Source organism: Budorcas taxicolor, chromosome 16 (assembly GCF_023091745.1).
Source record: "Budorcas taxicolor isolate Tak-1 chromosome 16, Takin1.1, whole genome shotgun sequence".
Classification (NCBI taxonomy): Eukaryota; Metazoa; Chordata; class Mammalia; order Artiodactyla; family Bovidae; genus Budorcas; species Budorcas taxicolor.
In genome coordinates this window covers 50,336,312-50,355,682 of record NC_068925.1, presented here as the reverse complement: position 1 = coordinate 50,355,682, position 19,371 = coordinate 50,336,312, and the positions used below count along the sequence as shown (strand labels likewise).

The window sequence follows — 19,371 nt, the reverse complement described above, 5'->3', positions numbered from 1 at the left end:
TAGCTGCCACTGCTGAGCCCCTGTACTGAGGGGACTCAGGAGAGGCGCCAGCAGGTCTCCTAAGCCTAACCGCTCAGGCTGACCCTCTGGGGCCTGATTCAGGCCCACCCTGCAGGGACCAGCATAACAGACTCAGCTGGAGGCTCTGGCTGCCAGAGAAAGCAGCTACCTCCCACTGGGTATGACACGGCCCCTGGTCCCCCAGGGGCAGCAGTGGCTGTCCCTACACCATCTCAGCAGGCTGGTGGGGCTAGAAGCCCTTTCCTGTCTCTGTACACTCAGCCCTCTCTGAGCCCTTGGTCTTCCCAGGAAGTGAAGTACCAAAGCTGTTAATATTTCAGCATCTGTGATATTTTCATCCCTCCTGTTTCTGTGGATGACGATGTCCAGGTAGAGCGGTGAGGGGCTGCCAAGGACCTGCTGGGTGTACAGCTCGGTGACTCCCCTTAACCTCCAGAGATGCCCTGAGAAGGAAGGCCAGCCACCCTGGAATCCTTCACAGCCCAGGAGTGCACCTGAGTCTGCAGAGGCAGGAGAGCCATGGCTGACCAGCTATGCCAGCTATGCAGCCCCAGGGCTCCTGAGCGGCATTCTCCACTTTTCCAGCTGCAGCACATGTACAAGAGAGGGGTTACCTCCCCGGGCTCTTGTGAAATTCAAAGGATTGTGAATTTGGGGGTTATAAACCCCAAAGCACAGTCATATGCCAAGGGCTGGTTTCTTGAAATTTCCTAATAGGATATGCGCGTGTGCACGCAAGCACACACACACAGGATGACCTAACAAACACAAGTGAATTATACACAGGACACACACACAGTAGGTGACTGTATGACACCGCAAAGAACTAGCAGTGAGTGTAGTTAATGGCAGTGCCTCCTTGGGAGGGGGCGCTAAACCCCAATATCAGAGGATGGACACAGCAGGACCGAAGCAAGAAGCCTTTGGGGGTGGGGGGAGTAGCTGGAGCTGTGACTACAGGCAGTGGAAGGACAAAATGACCTACCAGGTCAGGATCACAGGAGCTGCTGTAAACTGTCAAGGCTGCAGCCCTTGGGTTTCCAAGACAACGGGGCAAGGTGGACGGTGATGAGGTTGCCTTGGGGCCTGTAGGCGCCAAGACCGGGGAGCTGAGGTACCTGGCAGGGACTGCGGATGCCCAGGGTGCCGCTAGCCGCAGGCAAGATCAGTCAGGGCAAGAACACATCTAACTCTCGGGAAGACAAGCGCAGAGCGACAGCAATGAACCCTGGTTCGGCCCTCAGTGGAGTGACGACGCCCGGTGCCTCCACATCGTTCCCTTCCGTGGTGCAGGGTCGGAGCTCTGCTTCCCAGGCCGCCGGGAGCACGTCTGCATTTAACACAGCGCTGGGGGCCATGTCCACGCTGCCGCATCCCTGAACCCGCGGTCAGAAAAGCGGAGGCGCTCAGGAAGGGGCTCTGCTCCGCCGGCCTCCTCTCCTCCAGTCCCCGAAGCCCGCGCTCCCCCTGCTGTGCAATGCGGACCCCTGGGAGGGGCAGAACTAATCCAGGGGATGGTCACCACGGGCGGGGGCGCGTCCAGGCGGCAGTCACCCCGGGCAGGAGGTGTGACCAGGGAAGCGGTCTTCCCCATCAGGGGTCCGCATCCAGGGGGCGGTCGTCCAGGGCGTAAGGCGCGTCCAGAGAAGTTATCAGCTCTAGCGGGGGGCGCGTCCAGGGGCCGTCACTCTGGGCAAGGACCGGAGTCCCTCCACGGAGGTCCGCTGCACTTCAGTCGAACATGAATAGAGAAGCATTGACGGGGTGCGGTAAGGACCTGACTACCCTCTCCTCGCCGGCCCCTCGCGTCGCCTTGGCAACCGGCCTAGGGCCCCCCCCAGCCCTTTCCCGGTAGCGTAAACAGGAAGTGGGCGTGAGCGCGGAGTGCGCTTCCGGCGCAGTGAGGGGCGGGAGCGATTGTGAACGGCGACTAGCAGGACCAATCGTGGAAGAAACCTGAGGGAGGAGCCAATCGTCAGGACCGGAGCGGGCGGGAGGGACTCGAGGCTGAGGCGGGACTGGCGAAGCGGAGCCAATCGCGGCGGGCCGCGGTGCGGCGCGGGCCCTGGGGCGGGGCCGAGGGTCTGGCGTAGGTGGAGGTGGAGGCGGCGGCCGCGTCGGGTCCGGTCCGGGTTCGCTCGGCTGCGGGCGCGGTGATGCTGCAGCTGCGGGACTCGGTGGACTCGGCGGGCACGAGCCCCACGGCGCTGCTGGCCGCCGGCGAGGAGGTCGGGCCGGGTAGTGGCGGCGGCGGCGGTGGCGGGGGGCGTCCGGGGGCGGGTACGCCGCTGCGACAGACGCTGTGGCCGCTCAGCGTCCACGACCCCACGCGCCGCGCCCGCGTCAAGGAGTATTTCGTGTTCCGGGTGAGGCTGGGGGTGGGGGCGGGGGCGGGAGAGGGCGTGGGCCTGTGGGGCCGGGGGCGGGGCGGGGCGGGCGAGCGGGCGTGGGCCTGTGGGGCCGGGGCGGGGCGGGGCAGGCGGGCGGGTGGGCGGTACCTGTGGCGACCTCCGCCCCTGCTCCGCCCGCTCCGCGCAGCCCGGCACCATCGAGCAGGCGGTGGAGGAGATCCGCGTAGTGGTCCGGCCCGTGGAGGACGGAGACATCCAGGGGGTGTGGCTGCTGACCGAGTAAGGGGGCGCGCCCTGGGGAGGGGCCCGGGCACTTGTGCGCGCCGCAGCGCCGAGTGACCGCTGCCGCCCGTAGGGTTGATCATTGGAACAACGAAAAGGAGCGGCTGGTGCTCATCACCGACCAGGCGCTCCTCATCTGCAAATACGACTTCATCAGCCTGCAGTGCCAGCAGGTGGTCAGGGTGGCCTTAAACGCGGTGGACACCATCTCCTACGGAGAATTCCAGTTTCCCCCGAAGTCGCTCAACAAGTAAGTCTTTTCAAACAACCCTCCCAAAACCAGCCCCCAGTGGACGTCTTGCTTTAATATCAATAGAGTTTAGAATAGACTGGATGACTTCTGCCCAGCAGGGTGCATTAAAAGGCATTTTGGCGCAAGAGACAGCTATTAGGCTGGTAGTAAATGAATTTAGGGTACGTTAACATAGGCCTGACACAGGTATTTTTCAGATAAGAGTGAACTCAGCACTTTATCCCTGCCAAGAAAGGATTGGTAGCTGTCATGTCAAACCCTGTTGTGGTTAATTTTTAAAACAAAAAGGTAGCACGTCGCTTTGGTTTACAGATATTATTGAAGATTAAATTTGGAATGTTTAATGGCCAACTTTCAAGAGCTGGTCTTCATCAGTTAGGGAGCTTTCTGAATTATGAGAAACCTAGACATGAATATACTCAGTTGAATTAAACGGTAAATTTTAGGGTTTTGATGTGGAGATTTGGGTAGGAAATTCAGGAAGATAAGTTCAAAATTCTAAACAACAATACAATATTCTGGAAAAAAGGATTTGAAGTTGGAAAAGTATTATTTGTTTAGTTAGAGCACTACATGTTAAACTTTATTAACCGTGTAAAGGTTAGCTTGACTAAGTGTACTCAGTTTGTCCAGTCTTAAAGTGCTAAGAGCTGTCATTATTAGACATCACATTCCTGTCCAGACCCGCGGCTATTATGAAATGGCCATCATCAGTCTTGTTTTCACTGGTGGGACCGCTTTTTGTTCCCACACCCAGCACCAAGCAGGTGCTCTGGGGCACAGGCCTGCCTGTGAAGTCTGGTCCCTGTCTTCTGACCCTGCAGGCGAGAAGGCTTTGGGATTCGCATCCAGTGGGACAAGCAGAGCCGCCCATCCTTCATCAGCAGATGGAACCCGTGGTCCACCAGTGTGCCATACACCACATTCATAGAACACCCGATGGCCGGTGTGGACGAGAAGACAGCCTCTCTGTGCCAAGTAAGGACACGGACGGCAGCAGTAGCGCTGCCCAGCGGGGACAGGCACCTTCCAGGCCTGCACTGCTCAGTAACGGTGGCCACGTGGGGCTGCTAAGCATTGAGCGGTGGCTAAACTGAGAAAATAAACCTTTAAATTTTTAAAAACTTTAGTTATGTTTAGATAGTCCTGTGTGGTAAGTGGGTACTGGTCAGTGTGGTGCTGTGATGTGGCCCTGGTGGCCGTGGTCATTTTGGAGAAGGGCCCAGAAGGGCTTTGGGGTGTGGCAGCCGACCCTGGCCCCTGCTAGAGCTGGGCAAGCTGCGGGCTCAGCAGGAGAGGAGGCCTGGGGGTGATGGGCATGGGGTCTGGGACTGGGGACAGGTCCCCCACTTCCAGCCGCGTGCCTTGGCTTGTTTGCCTGGTGGGTGGTGGGGAGGACCAGGTGGGTCACCGCGGCAAAACGCCACGGAAGAGGGAGGTCTGTGAGGACTAGCTGTTGTCTGTCACGGGTGAGCCCAGAGGTGAGAGCCACACCCAGGAGGTGAGCCCATGGGCCGCTGGGTGTGGCTGGGAAGGCCTCTTGTCCAGGGGTAGGGGACCTCGTGCAGATCATCTGCTCAGACTCCATGTTTTCTCTCTTTGCAGCTGGATGGTTTCAAGGCTCTGTTAATCCAAGCTGTCAAGAAAGCCCAGAAGGAGAGTCCTTTGCCAGGCCAGGAGGGCGGAGTGCTGGTCCTGGAGTGTCCACTCCTCATTGAGACCTACGTGGGGCTCATGTCCTTCATCAATAACGAGGCCAAGCTGGGCTACTCCATGACCAGAGGCAAGATCGGCTTCTAGATGCTGCACGTGAGTCTCTTGCCAGGAGAGGCGGCCACCAGGATTCTGGGAGTGACAGACCTTGGCCCAGCTCCACTTCTGCTGGCAGGGTCCAGGCCCCCTACCTTCAAGGACCTGGGCACCACGAGTGCAGTCAGGTGGACCGAATACTGTAGCTGGATACTGGACAGATGGTCACGTGAGCTCCAGACACAGCAGAGGGAACTTGTCAGCATCCTGGCCAGGATCTCAGTCTTGAAGTCCCCTGTGTCTCCATTCGGGTCCCCGTGGTCCCTCCCCACAAGCCCTGGAGCATGTTCACAATAAACGTCACGTGATTAGCTGCATCGTTTGCTCCATCCAGGGACGTGCCTGGGACCCAGTGCCCATGGTTGCAAGTGTGTGTACAGTTGGTGTCCAGTTTCACATTTTGAAACTTAATCCATCTTCTTAAAGCTAATACAGAAGAAGCCAGCAGACCACCAGCTCAGCAAAAGTTGGCTTGCCTTGTCAGCTCCTGAATGGACTGCTGCTTTTGTGGAAATGCGTGCTTGACCTGAAGTCACACTTCTAAAATTTATCTATATTGTGTGAATAATACTGATGGCGTCTTTTTCAGGCCCACCCAAAAAGCTTCCCAGAAAATTATTTTAAGACAAGTTATTCGTTTCAGAAAGTCACATTGGTAAGTTCTTTACACACAATGCTGCTATCTCTGTTAGGTTTGTCCTCTCATGGCATATTTTAAAAAGGAATTGCTTAATTTGCCTTTAAGGAAGTGCTTTCAGAAAGGAACCACATTAGTCTCCTGAAGCAGCCTGCCCCACCCGAGTTCCTGCTGCTCCATGCAGACCCCAGCCTGTGGGCAGTCATTGCTCACCGCCCCAGCCCATCCACAGTGGTCTGACTGCTGGCCCCCAAGTTCCTTCCTCCGCACTGCCCAGGCTGACAGCTCTAGTCGGCATGGATGTGATGATCCTGATGCAGGGGCCTGTCCACATTGAAAGGCTGCCTTACAACTCTGCCTGGGTCTTGAGCTTTTGCTTTTGGTTTTCTAGTAAAGACGTTTAGAATCCAGTGAGTGGTGTTCCTTTTTGAAAGTAGGCGCAACAACCAAGAAAGGGTCTTGTTTGGTGAGAGCATCTTAGAGCCGAGACGTTCTCCCCCCTGGATTTGACCCCGGCCATGTGCACTCTGGGGATTTGCACAGCCTACTCCCTTCACAGCCACAGGGTTGGTGCCCACCGTCCAGCCCCTGCCGAGGGTGAAGAACCCTTATTCCTCCAGTGTCCTTCTTAGCCCTGGCCGACTGCCTGAAGCACCTGGATCATTCCAGGCAGACACTCCCTGCAGAGACCTGACCTTAACTGAACTGCCCTGGGACCCACAGCCCTGGCCTCCAATTCTGTTCCAGCACAGGCCCATGTGACGCACAGGCCATGCTTTAGAGTGTTAAGGGACAGAACAGAGGCTCTTCGCAGAACGGGTCCTGTGTCAAGGGTAGGGTAGGGTGGGGTGGGATGGGGGACTGGCCACGGGGTGCAGTTACTTCCCCTAAGACAAGTGAACCCCAAACTTAAAACTGACCTGGAAGACTTTCCTGTGACTTAAACCTTTTTAAAAAGTAAGCATTAGCCATTTTATAAATGAACAAATATTTATTTTAAATAACAAAAATTACAGTTTATTCCATAGATATTTACAAAAACACCTTGCTATACCAAAATGAAAGCAAATCCTTTCCTCTGGGCCCTGGAAGGAAAACTCGCCCAAGATGCTCCGCTTCTGTCCCATGGCCAGTGTGTGCCACCTGGGCCTGACCGTGCCCGGGTCCTATGTGCAGTCGCCCCACTGCCCGAAGGCCATACGCACCCCCTTCTCCATCTCCAGGAAGCACAGGCAGAAGTGGTCCTTGCTCAGGAGGGCTAGAGAGTCCCCACTCGGATGCCAGCACAGGGAAAGCACCTGGAAGTCACCTGGAGAAGGCAGGCGGCCAGAGGTTAGGGGAGACCCGAGTCCTAGGGTGACCCAGCTGGAGTCCCGAAGTTCAGCAGGCGGGCCCTGAGGTTCACGGGCAGGTGCCTCCCCAGAGCATCTGCTTGTGTCCCTGCCCATGCTCACCTTCCCCGGGGACCTGCACCGACACGCAGCCTGCCGGCGACCACAGGTACACCTTGCTGCCCCCTGTGCAGATGGCCAGCCGGGGCTGCTGTGGGCCCCACTGGAAGGCGCGCACAGTGCAAAGCTGCTCCAGCACCGCCAGCAGTCTCAGCTTCCGGATGTCCCAGATCCACACGGCGTTGGGGACGCTGTCTGAGGAGGAAGGGGCACCCAGGCTCACGTTCACCCCTCGCTGCTCTGCTCCAGTCCCCAGCCTTTCACCAGTGAGGATGCTCATCTTCCCCAGGGTCATGGGGCGGGGCAGGAAAGGGGGGCATATCCTGTGGGCCTGGAGCCCTGCTCTTTCCCAAACATGGAGCAGAGGGCACGGAGGCTTGGGCTTGAGTGGCTGCTGCTCTGACGGGGCGATGGGCCCCAGACACTACTGCTGCAGGATGTCCACCCTGCCAGCAGCAGGAGAATGAGAAGTGAGCACGGGAGGCCCGGGCCCCGGAGGAGGCTGACAAGGGGAAAGCACACACGGGACGGGCCACTGACCGTTCCTCGTGGCCAGGAAGTAGTTGTCAGGACTGAAGGCCAGTGCCCCAACGCCGATCCTGGGGTTGGCTCTGTCAGCGGCCGGCTTTAGGGTCTGTAAGGAGACCGGCATCGAGGCAATCTCGTCTGGGTAGGAAAAGAAAGCACTCAGCCTCCCTGAGGGCGAGCGGCCTGGGTCTGCGGTGCTGCCCGCAACGGGAGAGGAGCTGAGCGTAACTACCCGTGGGGTGAGGAGGCCAGCAGGGGCAGGCAGGGTCTGACAGAAGTCAGGGCTGTGCAGGCACCAGCCCCGCCCTCCCACGCGAGGCTGTGGTCCCAGAGCTGTGACAGGCCAGGCAACACCGCAGGGCCTGGTGGTCGGCCCAGGCCCAGTGGCTCTTCTGATGCCCCAATTACTCCCACTTTATGATGAAACTGAACCAGAAGTGACCTCTGCGCCCCAGATGCAGCTGCAGCTCCTCCGAGCCCTCTGATGGCCTCCCACTCACCCAAGAAAAGGTTAGCATTCATTAAAAAAAAGTCCTCTCAGGACCAGCCAACAATCAGGAGACCCAGGGCATGAATTCAATCCACGGAGCCAGAGCCCAAGCAGCCTGCTGGCTCTCAGATGAGAATACTGTCCACCAGGTATCACCAGAGAGGAAAAGGATTGAAAGGAAAAAAAGGAGTATCTGGAGTCTCCCTGGACCAAGAGGGCTTTTTCTCATAATGAAAAGAAAGGAAAGGGAGAAAGACAAGGGCGGCACCACCGGCCGAGCCGCTCACATTTGCTCTCTGAGGACGTCAGGGGCCCGGTCGCTGCTCGGGGTGGAGGGAAGGCCAGGTGGCCCAGTGGCGGACTCTTCTCGGCCTCCTTGTACACCACCTGGAAGAGATGGCCTGGGCAGCACGTGTGGCCGTGGTCCCTCACTGTGCCCCACTGGACCTTCTCCATGAGGTCCCGCCTGCAGCCGGCATTTCAGTGGAGACAGGTGACAGACGGGCCAGGGCCGGGGCACGTGTCACCAGAGGCCGGACGGGGAGGACGAACGGCTGTGGGGTAAAGGACCCGAGGCGAACCCTGTGAGGCCTCGTGTCAGTCCCACTCCTGCACCTCCAGTGGGTCCTCCAGTCACCGCCCATGTTGGGACATCCGCCCACACTCAGGCTCCCCAGAAACCCACCCAGACCCCAGGGCTGTATAGTGGCCCACCCCCTGCTTCCTCCTCACCCCACACCTGTCTTACTTGGGTCCCTCACCTGCGGGCAACTCACCAGGTGTCCGCCCCCATCCCTGCCCCGAGGCCGGGGTGTCTGCCCTCATCCTCATTGTCCTGCCCCCTGCCCCGAGAAAGGCTGGCTGGCTGGGTCCCTACGGTCTCCCGCACCTTGTCAGGGGCCTGCTGAATAAACAGAGCTCAATCCCTCCTCAGGGCCTCTGCATTGCTATTCTGTTCGCACTGCCTGAATCACTCTTCCCCAGACCCTGCACCACTTCTCCCAAGGTCTGCCCCGGGGCCCCTTGGCAGGCAGCCTTCCCACCCTCCCAGGGAAGGCTCCAAGGGGAAGAAGCCGCCTGCTGATCTCTGCCTGGCCCAGAGCTGCTGGTCCCAGAGTCGTGGGGCTGGGGGTGGAGGAGGCTGGGAAGGACACCACTTGGGACCCTTTGGGAACATGGCGGGAGAAACAAGGGCCACGGAAACGTCTGCGGTTAGTGTTTCAGCATCAGAAGACCATGGGACGTGAGCCCCTGTAGCACTTACACTGATAGCGTAAAGTGAAAGAGCAGCTTTCCCTTCCTCAAACACACTTCCAAACTTACTATTTTGGGATTATTGACGGTTGCAGGATGCCCAAACTCCGTGATCATTTTCCAAGTCACGTGGTTAAGAATCCGCACCTGGGAGAACCACATGGTCAGAGCCTCCGGGGCGCTGGCTGTGCATGGGCTTTGCCCCACAGGCCCCCTCCCACCTTTCCATCGTAGCTCCCGATCGCCAGGAACTGACTGCTGGGGCTCCAGGCCACGGACTTGATGCCCAGGGACCACTCGTAAGCACAGAAGGCAGACAGCAGCCGGCCATCCAGGGAGTAGAGCAGGACCTTGTACTGCAGAGACAGTGAAGGCATCACTGAGCCTGTGGCGTGTGAGGTGGCCTCCTCAGGGGAGTGAGACTTGGGCAGGGAACCTGCCCTCCTCCACAGAGGTGGGAAGTGGAGACGGGGACGGTACTGGAGGAGCAGAGAGAACATTGTGGAAAAGGGGAAGCTGGGTCTTAAATCTAAAGACTTGTAATAAGAGCTCCTCAGCTCAACATCTGAAAAAGGCAGAGTTCACGCTTGAGGCGTTCAGAGAGCGTGAGAAACACACAGCAGTGCTACAAGCAGAGTGCGTCCTGAGTGGGCTCCCTACCTCCAGGCAGGAGTCCCAGACAGCCAGCACGCAGCCGTTGGGGGCCCACTCGATCCCTGCCAGGTCCTGAGTGTCCGTGTCAAAGTGCTTCCCAGGCGGGCGGTGGGGGGGAACAGATGACATTGAGAACATTTTTTTCAACAAATACATGAACATCTATCTCATACCTGATGCGTTAACACAGGATTTAATCTCCTCATCTAGCCATGAACAGAAACACCAGCTGTGTGCTCCTGCCATGACAGGGCGAGCAACATGCAGCCACGATGTGGCTCAGGCCTCCGTGCGGCTGAGTCTCACCCCTTTAAGATCAGCTCAGGGGAGACCCTCCCAGGACATCACTGCCGTGGTCAAGGAGGCCGCCATCCAATAGCATCCGGGATCCAGCCCAGCCTCCTGCCCATCCAGGCACGTGGTCAGTATTAACCTGCAGCTCATTCCTCCTCCTGATGTGGGCACATGGACGCTAATACCACTGAGCCAACAAGCCTAGCGGCTCCCATCTGGGGGACTGTTAACCGCTAACACTCTGTGAGCCCACGCGGTCTCACCGGATCCTGTGAACACCTGCCCGTGTGCGTGCCATGGGGTAACAGGCAGCACCCACCTTTGAAAACATGGAGCTGCCTTTCTCACAGCACCCTGAAGAGCCTCTGGGATCTTCAAGAACGCACCTCCGCCCCACCCGCCCCAGGGTCACGGTGCTCCCGGTGTGCGCCTCACCCGTAGCAGCTGCCAGTCACTGCAGACGAAGATGCTCACATAGTCCCTGCAGTCCCGCCTCTCTGCCAGCGCCAGGTAGCGGCCGTCCCTCGTGAAGGTTATTCCTGCCGAGAAGAGGGAGAGGTCCTGGGATCGAGAAGCAGCAGCTTTCACGTTAGAAGGAGAGAGAGAAGGCAGAGGTCTGAAGAGGGGACGCAGCACACAGGCCCCGGGTCTGCGGCAGAGTGTGGGCACATGAGGCAGGGTCCCCATACCCTCGATCAGGCTTCCGACGGACAGAGAACCTGTGAGACACACAGGGCGCCCTGAGCCCCGATGAGCCCCTAAATGTTACTGGGAAGTATGGAGCCCTGCGGGATGCTGTATTCTCAGGAAATCAACTGCAAGGAGCTCAGCTGGGTCAACGCAGGCTTGTCACCACAGCTCCTATTTTTACTTTTGAATTTAAATTTGGAAGAAGTTAATTTAAGGTGAGAATCTGGCTGAAACGTCAGACTGTCCCTTCCAGGTCCATATCAGTGAACTGAGTCCTCAGCCACACTTCACACATCAAGAGAACACCTAAGTGACAGAGCTGCTGTTTCACCAAGAAGCATGCGTGTCATCTGGAGAGACACTAACATACAAACTAACATGTGAGCTTCAAGCCGCTGATGGCAACAGAAAGAACAGAAAAACCTCTCAAATCATGTGATGCTTCCTTCTGTTTATTAACCAGAAGACAATCAAGTAATTTCATGATTCAGGAGGGGGGGCATCGACGAGCTCTCAGGTTCAGTTAAACGTGTGTGGGGGGTTAACTGAGGGCACAGTGGACACACGCCCTTCGTCCCTCCTCTGAGACATACGGATGGGATAGGTCACTGTTCCCCTCTATAGAGCTCAGAGTTAAGTCAACGGAGGATTCATTTCAAAATCCGCTGTGTGGGGTGGGGTTCCGGGACTGACGCAAACAAGGAAGGATCTGACACCCAGCTCTGTGACAGATATACAGGATTTGCATGTAAACCCTTCTTTGACATCTGCTAAACAACATTCTCTTTAGTAGTTGTGATCACAGAACAGGGAAGCCCTGCTCTTCTGGAGACGCAGGTGGGGGAAGGCTTACAGAGAAGTACTAGGAGATCTAGGATGTACTTTAAGACAATCAGCGGGAGGGGTGGGTATAGAGAAAAAAGACTGGCTATGAGCTGAAATACAGTTGAGGCTACTTTTGTCTGTGTTTGAAATTTTCCAGGATAAAAAGGTCTCCAAACCCCGAAACAACTACAGAGAAATGGCCTCTGAGTAGCTCTAATGACTCACCCTGCTGACAAGCCTTAGGGTATTTGATGTAGGACACGGACTTCGTGCACAAGGACCACACAGTTATCCGCAGCTGCAGGGGAAGGGGGAGGAAGAGAAAGGAAACCGTTAATTTAGCACTCTCGAAAGACTGTTGCGAGTCACTTAGGTCCAGACTCCCCGCACCTAAACAAGAGATTTACTGAAGTATAAGTATCAGGAGTCCCACGGTGTTTTCTGTCTGAAGAAGTGTGTCAAACTCACATCTACAATTGCTAAATGTTTTTTTTTTTGGTGGTGCTATGTGGCTTGCAGGATCTCTGTTCCCCAACCAGGGATCAAACCCAGGACACGGAGGTGAAAGTGGTGAGTCCTTACCACTGCACCAGCAGAGAACTCCCACAATTGTTAATTTTAATGGGCTTAGTGTTTGGTTTTCATTTTGTGACAGTATTATCTGAGTGACACAAAATTAAATATAAGTGCATTTTAGTTCAAAGTATAGTCAGCACCCCTTTCTGCCTGATAAATTAAGCTTTATTACAGGCACAGCAGTCCATGGAAGGCCCAGTATTTCTGGGGGATTCAGCATCCAGGGGTCCAAGAAGGCATGCCCTGGGATAACAGGCCAGGAGTGCCACAGTCAAAGTTTTCACATAGTAGCGAACCTAAAAATGTTTCTCAGAGAAACACATCTAGGAGAGAAAGCCACACAAGATGCCCCCCAGTCTCCTGAAGCAGTGAAGCGGGTGAGTTGCCCTGCCTTGCTAGGTAGCTGGGCCTGGGGTAGGCAGGGACAGGGAGTGGCCCGACTGTCTGAGTGGAGGCTCTGCAAAGGATTTCTGGGGGACCCACTGCAGGCACGTCACACGCAGGGGCTGGAAGAAGCTGTGCCAATGAAGGACTAGGACGTCCAAAGCCCCCATACTCCCCTGACGTGATGTGTTTGGGAGGCACAGGCACACCACCCAAGCTGTCTCTGATTTACAGTTGTATGTCAAAGGTTCTTCTTCCCACTCAGAGCTCCTGCCCAGGGTCCTGCATCCCAAGGGAGCCCAAGGCTTGAGGAGCAAATGAATGAGGAGGTTAGAGACACACAGATCAGATGTCTCCAGGGAAAGATGTAAATTCAAGCATTGTTGCTGTTCAGTCGCTAAGTCGTGTCCGACTCTGCGACCCCACAGTCTGCAGCACACCAAGCTTCCCTGTCGTTCACTATCTCCCCACGTTTGCTCAAACTCTTGTCCACTGACACAGTGATGCCATCCAATCATCTCATCCTCTGTCACTCCCTTCTCCTCTTGCCCTCAATCTTTCCCAGCATCAGGGTCTTTTCCAACCAGTCGGCTCTCTGCATCAATGAAGTTCTTTTCTATTGTTGAATCAAAGGACCTGTCTAAATCCTTAAAGACACAATTTGAGATGTTCTTTTTAAAAACCTTTTTTCATTAAAACTGGGCAAAAAGATTAAATAACAACACTCATGGGCTTATAATGCTCTAACCATTTATGACATGCATCCTCCCCGCTAGACCACTCCCTCCAATCCTCCCAAGTGATCAGGACAAGGGGTGAGGGGTGACTGTCCTGTGGCTGAGGCAGGTATTTGGGGTGTCCACTCACATGGAATTCCGTCGTGTTGAGGATGTGGCGCCCGTCGGGGCTCCAGCAGGAGGCCACCAGCCCCGCCGAGCCCTCGTCTATCTTGCAGTGCCACTCTGGCTGCTCCAAGGACCACACCTGGACTCACAAAAGAGATGAATCCGTTTGCTACTCAGGCTTAAGAACAACTGGTGAGCTGCGTGGAAGCAAAGATGGGCAAACTCTCAGAATCCTTCAGTGTGAAGGACAGGTCCTGGGTTGCACCATACTTCTCAGTGATGTCACTCTGTTGTGGTTCGAAGGGTTTATTCCCTTTGCTGTCTGAGACCTCACTTAGTTAAGTGTGGGGTCTATAACAAGACACATGTCAGCACTCCCTAACACAGGAACCAACTGGGCTGCTTGCTGAACACTTCCTGTTACAGAATGAACTAGGGTACAGATCAAGGACATTTACATGCTTTCTTGTTTTTAAAAGTACTTTAACTATTAGAGCACTATTATAATGTTAAAAGAAAACAGGCTTTGACCTGTGCAGCCTCCTCCTCCATACCAGCAGGGCACAGAACAAGGCCCTGGGTGGGGGCTGTGCTTAGGGGGAGGAGGGAAATCCATCCGGAGGTACCTGCACGAGCCCCCGCTTGTACAGGGCACACAGGATGAAAAGTGAGTCGGCCGACCACTCGAGGTGCTGGATCTGGTCCAGGCATGTGTATAGCTGGAGGATCTGCAGGGTGTTGGCATCCCTGACCACCAACCGGTACTGGACGCAGGAAGCCTGGAGGGGGAGAGAGGTCATGGCGGGGTGGGCTCCAGAGGAGGGCGCTCTTGGGACGGCAGGGTGCTCTTGGGATGGCAGCGTGCCCTCCAGTCAGGATGGCTGCCTCCTCTCCCTGCACACACGCTTTCCATCTAGATGGTCTTGTGTTTACCATGTGAACAGCCTATTCCGAACAAAGATGAGTTAGCAGAAAGATGAAGCGTAAATGTAAAACCAGGTGCCCAGCTGTTAAGCCCCAGGAGGAAGTATTACTGCAGAACTCTACCGGCATCATTTCTGTGCCTGTCTTCACTGCATAACAAATGCTAAAGCAGGACATGGCACTGAGCAAAGGCCCTCTGAGAACAACCAGTTCCCCTCTGGTTCTACCACCTGCAAACAAGCTGTGTGTGAGGCGCGAGGAGGGGGCTGCAGACTGCTGGTGAGAACGATCCAGGAACACAGTTCCCTTTGGTTCAGTGTCTAACCTGGACCCAAACCAACAGAAAGTCAATATACAGGTCTGAAATTCTGCAAGTGTAAGGACACGTCATAAATGTCCATTTACCTGTGATGAGAGAACAGATAATACACACTGGTGTCTCCCCACAGGTCCTGACACAGGCTCCTGATGAAACCCTCGGAAGTCCTGGGGGGCGGGAGCATCTCTTATTCTACCAAGGCAACTCTGGGTGGGCTCCTGGGGGGACTGTCACCAGAGAAACCAAGCCAAGATTAGAGGCTTGAAATTCTCAGCCCTGCTCTCTTCTCTTCAGCAAAAAGGGCTCACAATGGAGTGAATGATCACCCAGGTCTATGTGGTGAAGCCTCCAAAAAAATCCCAAAGATGCAGGGTCCAGAGCTTCCAGGTGGGCAAGCACATCCACATCCTGGGAGAGTAAGTGAGTGAAACTCACTCAGTTGTGTCTGATTCTTTGTGACCCCATGGACTATACAGCCCATGGAATTCTCCAGGCCAGAATACTGGAGTGGGTAGCCTTTCCCTTATCCAGGGGATCTTCGCAACCCAGAGACCAAACTCAGGTCTCCCACATTGCAGGCAGATTCTTTACCAGCTCGACAGGGACAGAACTCCTGCACTCGAGACCCCCAGATCTCACCCTCTTTATCTCTTCATGTGCCTGCTCACCTGTTCCTTTATCACACCCCTTAATTATATGGTAAATCTGTTTTTCTGAGCGCAATGAGTCACTCCAGCAAACTAATGGAACCCAAAGAGGAGGTCATGGAGCCTCCATCCAGTTGGTCAGGAGCAAAGGTGACAACCTGGACTTTCAATTGCAGTCTGAAAGGTGGGGGGCAGTGTTGTGGGGCTGAGCCCTCCACCTGTGGGCTCTGCGCTCTCTCCAGGTGGACAGTGTCAAAACAGACTCAAACTGTAGGACACCCAGCTGGTGTTGGGGAGAACTGCTTGGTGTGGGGAAAACCCCACACAGTAGGTGACCAGACGTTTCAGAAGTGTTCAGTATGGCAGTCGTTTGAGAGGAAAAGGAACTGACAGAGGGAGGGCTGGGGGGTTTCTTACACACCCATTAACTTTTTCCTAACCCTGGGTTTGGAAACATTTAACTCTTAATATAGTGTTCTTAAAGATACAGTTACTTTATGTCCATATTTGTTAATAATACCCAAATCCAAGCAAATGACTTCTATGATTGGTGATACTTATCTATTAACCAGAGAGTGCATCATCATTCAAAAATCAAGAACTGACTTCTGAATGTTAATTGCCTCATGTTGGTACTTATCAAGGTCAAACTGGATTGTTAGGTTTTTGTTTCATGAACTTTCATTTTTAAAAAGCCAATGAGTTCCACCTGGGAAAAAAAGTGTGAAATGGACTGCTGATTAGAACAAATATCCTGCTTTTTTTTTGTCCCTGCTTATTTTTTCACTTTGTAGCTTTGGAAGCTGTGATCAGTTACCACAAACTCCTGGTAAAATGAAATGTCTGTAGCAACACTTGGAAAAACTGTATCAAATCTGTTGCACGATGTTAAAAATGGCAACATGGTCCTACTTTTCTCAGCTGTTTAGGACAGAGCTTTGAAGAACATGGTTCCAGTAACATTACTACTTAGGCTCACAATTTTAATCAGAATGTAAAACTAAAATGTACCATAACTAAATGAGGAAATGTAATCTTTGTCTCCCTAATTCACTGGAAGTTTCACGTCAGTGAGTGAAAGTCACTCAGTTGTGTACAGACTCTTCGGAATCCCATGGCTATACAGTCCATGGAATTCTCTAGGCCAGAATACTGGAGTGGGTGGCCTTTCCCTTATCCAGGGCATCTTCCCAACCCAGGGATCGAACCCAGATCTCCCACATTGCAGGCGGATTCTTTACCAGCTGAGCCACCAGGGAAGTTTCATAAATGACCAAAAAACAAATTTATTGGGGAGTATTCTGAAAAGTATACCAAGGTTTTCGGTGTGCCATTTAAGCTAAAGGTATTTCGTATTTTGTAGCTGAATACCATACTATATGATTTAAAATAAAACCTCCATAAAGAAGGTAAACATGTAATTTGAGCTATTAATACATCCATCCTCAAGGACAAATGGAATGTTAACAAAGCTCAGACTGAAAAGACAAAACAGGAAGCATCAGTTAATAGTTAATCAAAATAAGTACAGTTTTTAAAAAGCATTTTTTTTCTTAATGTCTTTCCAATGCCAATTATCACCCACCCACCACATCTCCCCCCAAGATTCTGAGAATGTACACTGATCATACTGGTATATTTCAAAACTTACATTTCATGTATGAGAGCTCAGTGATGTGAGAACCATTCTGCCATCCACGGAATGAGCAACTCAGATACCAGGAGTGTGGACCACTCTCTTTATCTGAGCACAGAATGCTAGTTACCTAAGTCATTCATCTGGCATGTGGTAGAGACCCTCGAAGGGGGCTGGAAAAGGTGACAACAGCTAGCTGCAGCACTACACCGTTTTATAGCCAACAGGACTATATACCTGCCTTTTGTTACAAACCAACATCAAAGCTATGGTTTTTCCAGTAGTCGTGTATGGATGTGAGAGTTGGACCATAAAGAAGGCTGAGCGCCAAAGAATTGCTGCTTTTGAGCTGTGGTGTTGGAAAAGACTCTTAAGAGTTCCTTGGACAGCAAGGAAATCAGGGCAGTCAATCCTAAAAGAAATCAACCCTAAAAACTCATTGGAAAGACTGATGTTGAAGCTGAAACTCCAATACTTTGGCCACCCGATTCGAAGAGCCAACTCATTAGAAAAAACCCTGAAGCTGGGAAAGATTGAGAGCAGGAGGAGAAGCAGATGACAGAGGATGAGATGGTTCGATGGCATCACTGACTCAAGGGAGCAAACTCCAGGATATAGCGAAGGCTAGGGAAGCCTGACGTGCTGCAGCCCATGGGGTCACAGAGTCGGACACGACTGAGACTGAACAAGAGTCCACGTTTACTGTGTCCTCAAGTCTGCGAAGACAGCGTTGCTTTACCTGCTTTTAACAGATGGAAACCGAGGTGCTGGCAGCTTCCCGGGTTCCCAGAACGCAGCAAGTGTCCAGGTACCCTGCTCGGAACCACTGCCCAGGTCACCTGCCCGGGGCCCACACATGCTACCTCCCTCCGGGCCCCAGGTACGCCCCACCCCCTTGGTTCCTCGCCCCCCCTTGGTTCCTCGCCCCCGCTTGGTTCCTCGCCCCCCCTTGGTTCCTCGCCCCCCCGTGCGGATACGCGCCTCCTCGCGGAAGGCGCGCCTTCGGCCCAGGCCCGGCGGCAGCTCACCAGGTACTTGCCGTCCGGGGAGAACTTGCAGAGCAGGCTAGAGAGCTTGAACACCTCGGAGAAGTTCATGGCGGCCGCTGCAACCGGGGGCTCGCCAAGCCCCGCCGGCCCGGCCAGCCGCAACCGCCCCTCCGCGACCGGAAGTGACGGAAGGGCGGGAAGCGTGCCGCAGCCATTCAGGGCCCCGGGTGACGCGCGGCATTGTGGGGCTTGTAGTTCACTACCCCGCCCAACGCGCGCAGCCGCGCCTTAAAGGAGACAAGGTGTTTCGTCCCACCCGGGATTTCCGCCGGTGCTCGCATGTGGGAAGTCCCCTCCAACTAGGGTTGCCACATAAAAATGCAGAAAGTGCACTACAGCTGAATTTAGATAAACAACGAATCATTTTCTAGGATAAATATGTTCGCCAATACTACGTGACACATATGCTTAAAAACTATCCGCTTGTCTGAAGTTAAAACGTGTCGTCCTATGTATCTGTGTATTTGTATTCATGTATTTGTATACACACATGAATATGAAATATGGTGCATAGTACGTATATTATATTCTATACATAGAGTATGACTAAATATTCGTTGTTCTTCGTTTGTCTTTTGGCTAAGTCCGGCAACATGCTTCCAGCGAGGCCCTCACTTGGCGATTAGGAACTTCTCTGATCCTAGAGAGAACGAATTTGGCGCTCGCACCGCGCAGAAACCTCCTGGATCTTGCGCGCCCGCTTGTCCATCACACGCGCGCACCTGCGCTCGGACCCGCGAGGAGAACAACACCCGGGCTGGGACCACAGCCCCGCCGCAGCCCGCACGGCACGGACTGGAGCGAGCTCCTGCGTTGGCGCTGGCTCTGCTGGCCTCGCTCGCCGCCCCGCGCGGGCTTGTCCTCTTGCCGACTAGGGACTCCTGGTCCTCTTCGCCCTCGTGAATCTGCCAGGCCCTGTCGGCGCCTCTAGATCGCGCGGACCGGGACATCCGCCCCCGCTCTTGCGTCTTGAGATCCGAGATCCTGCCCGGGTCCTACTCGCATCCGCGCGAATCCGGCCTGGTCCTGTGCCCTGGGGAAGCCCCCTCCAGCTTCCGAGAACAAACGGGTAGGGGATGCGTGCAGGCGTCCTGTTGGCCGGTACCAGCCGTTTTTGTCCTTGGCCAGATCAAACCCTGTGTGTGATTCGTCTTTGGGTACCCCAACCCCCATACCCCGCACCTTGCAAGTAGTAGGTGATCAGTAAAGGTGTGTGGCAGTCAGCCAGATAGGCCAGGTGAGGTGCGGACCCGTGCACCAGGCCTGGCTGCGCGCAGTTCCTGGGCAATTCTGCCGCGCGGGTTCCCGTGGCCTTGAGGCAGGTAACGTTGAGCGCCAGAAGGCAGCGCACAGCAGGCAACCGCTACCTTGAGCAGTTCAAAACTCGCCAGCCTGTTGGTTTCTTCAGCCAAGGCCCTAGGACTAGATGGATGCGGGGGCGACAGGTCTATG

At 54.6% G+C, this 19,371-nt stretch overlaps 2 protein-coding genes across 4 annotated transcripts; one reads left to right on the top strand and one right to left on the bottom strand.

Moving 5' to 3' along the window:
* The first annotated feature begins 2,111 nt into the window (after positions 1 to 2,111).
* TPRG1L (tumor protein p63 regulated 1 like) lies at positions 2,112 to 5,763 on the top strand. Of its 3 annotated transcripts, XR_008200726.1 has the most exons (7): positions 2,112 to 2,387; positions 2,560 to 2,651; positions 2,728 to 2,904; positions 3,732 to 3,885; positions 4,513 to 4,716; positions 5,306 to 5,371; positions 5,462 to 5,763. XR_008200726.1 is itself a non-coding variant. In XM_052653635.1 (6 exons), the coding sequence occupies exons 1-5, from the start codon at positions 2,178 to 2,180 to the stop codon at positions 4,705 to 4,707; spliced, it is 828 nt and encodes a 275-aa protein (XP_052509595.1). In that variant the 5' UTR covers positions 2,112 to 2,177; the 3' UTR covers positions 4,708 to 4,716; positions 5,306 to 5,763. The 3 variants fall into 3 exon arrangements, 2 of the variants coding, with proteins under 2 accessions (XP_052509595.1, XP_052509594.1); XM_052653635.1 differs by having other exon boundaries at positions 5,306 to 5,763; XM_052653634.1 differs by lacking the exons at positions 5,306 to 5,371; positions 5,462 to 5,763 and having other exon boundaries at positions 2,113 to 2,387; positions 4,513 to 5,033.
* Positions 5,764 to 6,430: 667 nt separating this feature from the next.
* Positions 6,431 to 18,026, bottom strand: WRAP73 (WD repeat containing, antisense to TP73). The gene is made up of 12 exons (XM_052653944.1): positions 17,899 to 18,026; positions 13,971 to 14,123; positions 13,367 to 13,483; positions 11,765 to 11,837; positions 10,460 to 10,563; positions 9,737 to 9,823; positions 9,298 to 9,432; positions 9,146 to 9,223; positions 8,110 to 8,209; positions 7,345 to 7,470; positions 6,808 to 6,999; positions 6,431 to 6,662 (listed from the first exon to the last, which is right to left on the bottom strand). The coding sequence occupies exons 1-12, from the start codon at positions 17,965 to 17,967 to the stop codon at positions 6,520 to 6,522; spliced, it is 1,377 nt and encodes a 458-aa protein (XP_052509904.1). The 5' UTR covers positions 17,968 to 18,026; the 3' UTR covers positions 6,431 to 6,519.
* Between the last annotated feature and the right edge of the window lie 1,345 nt (positions 18,027 to 19,371).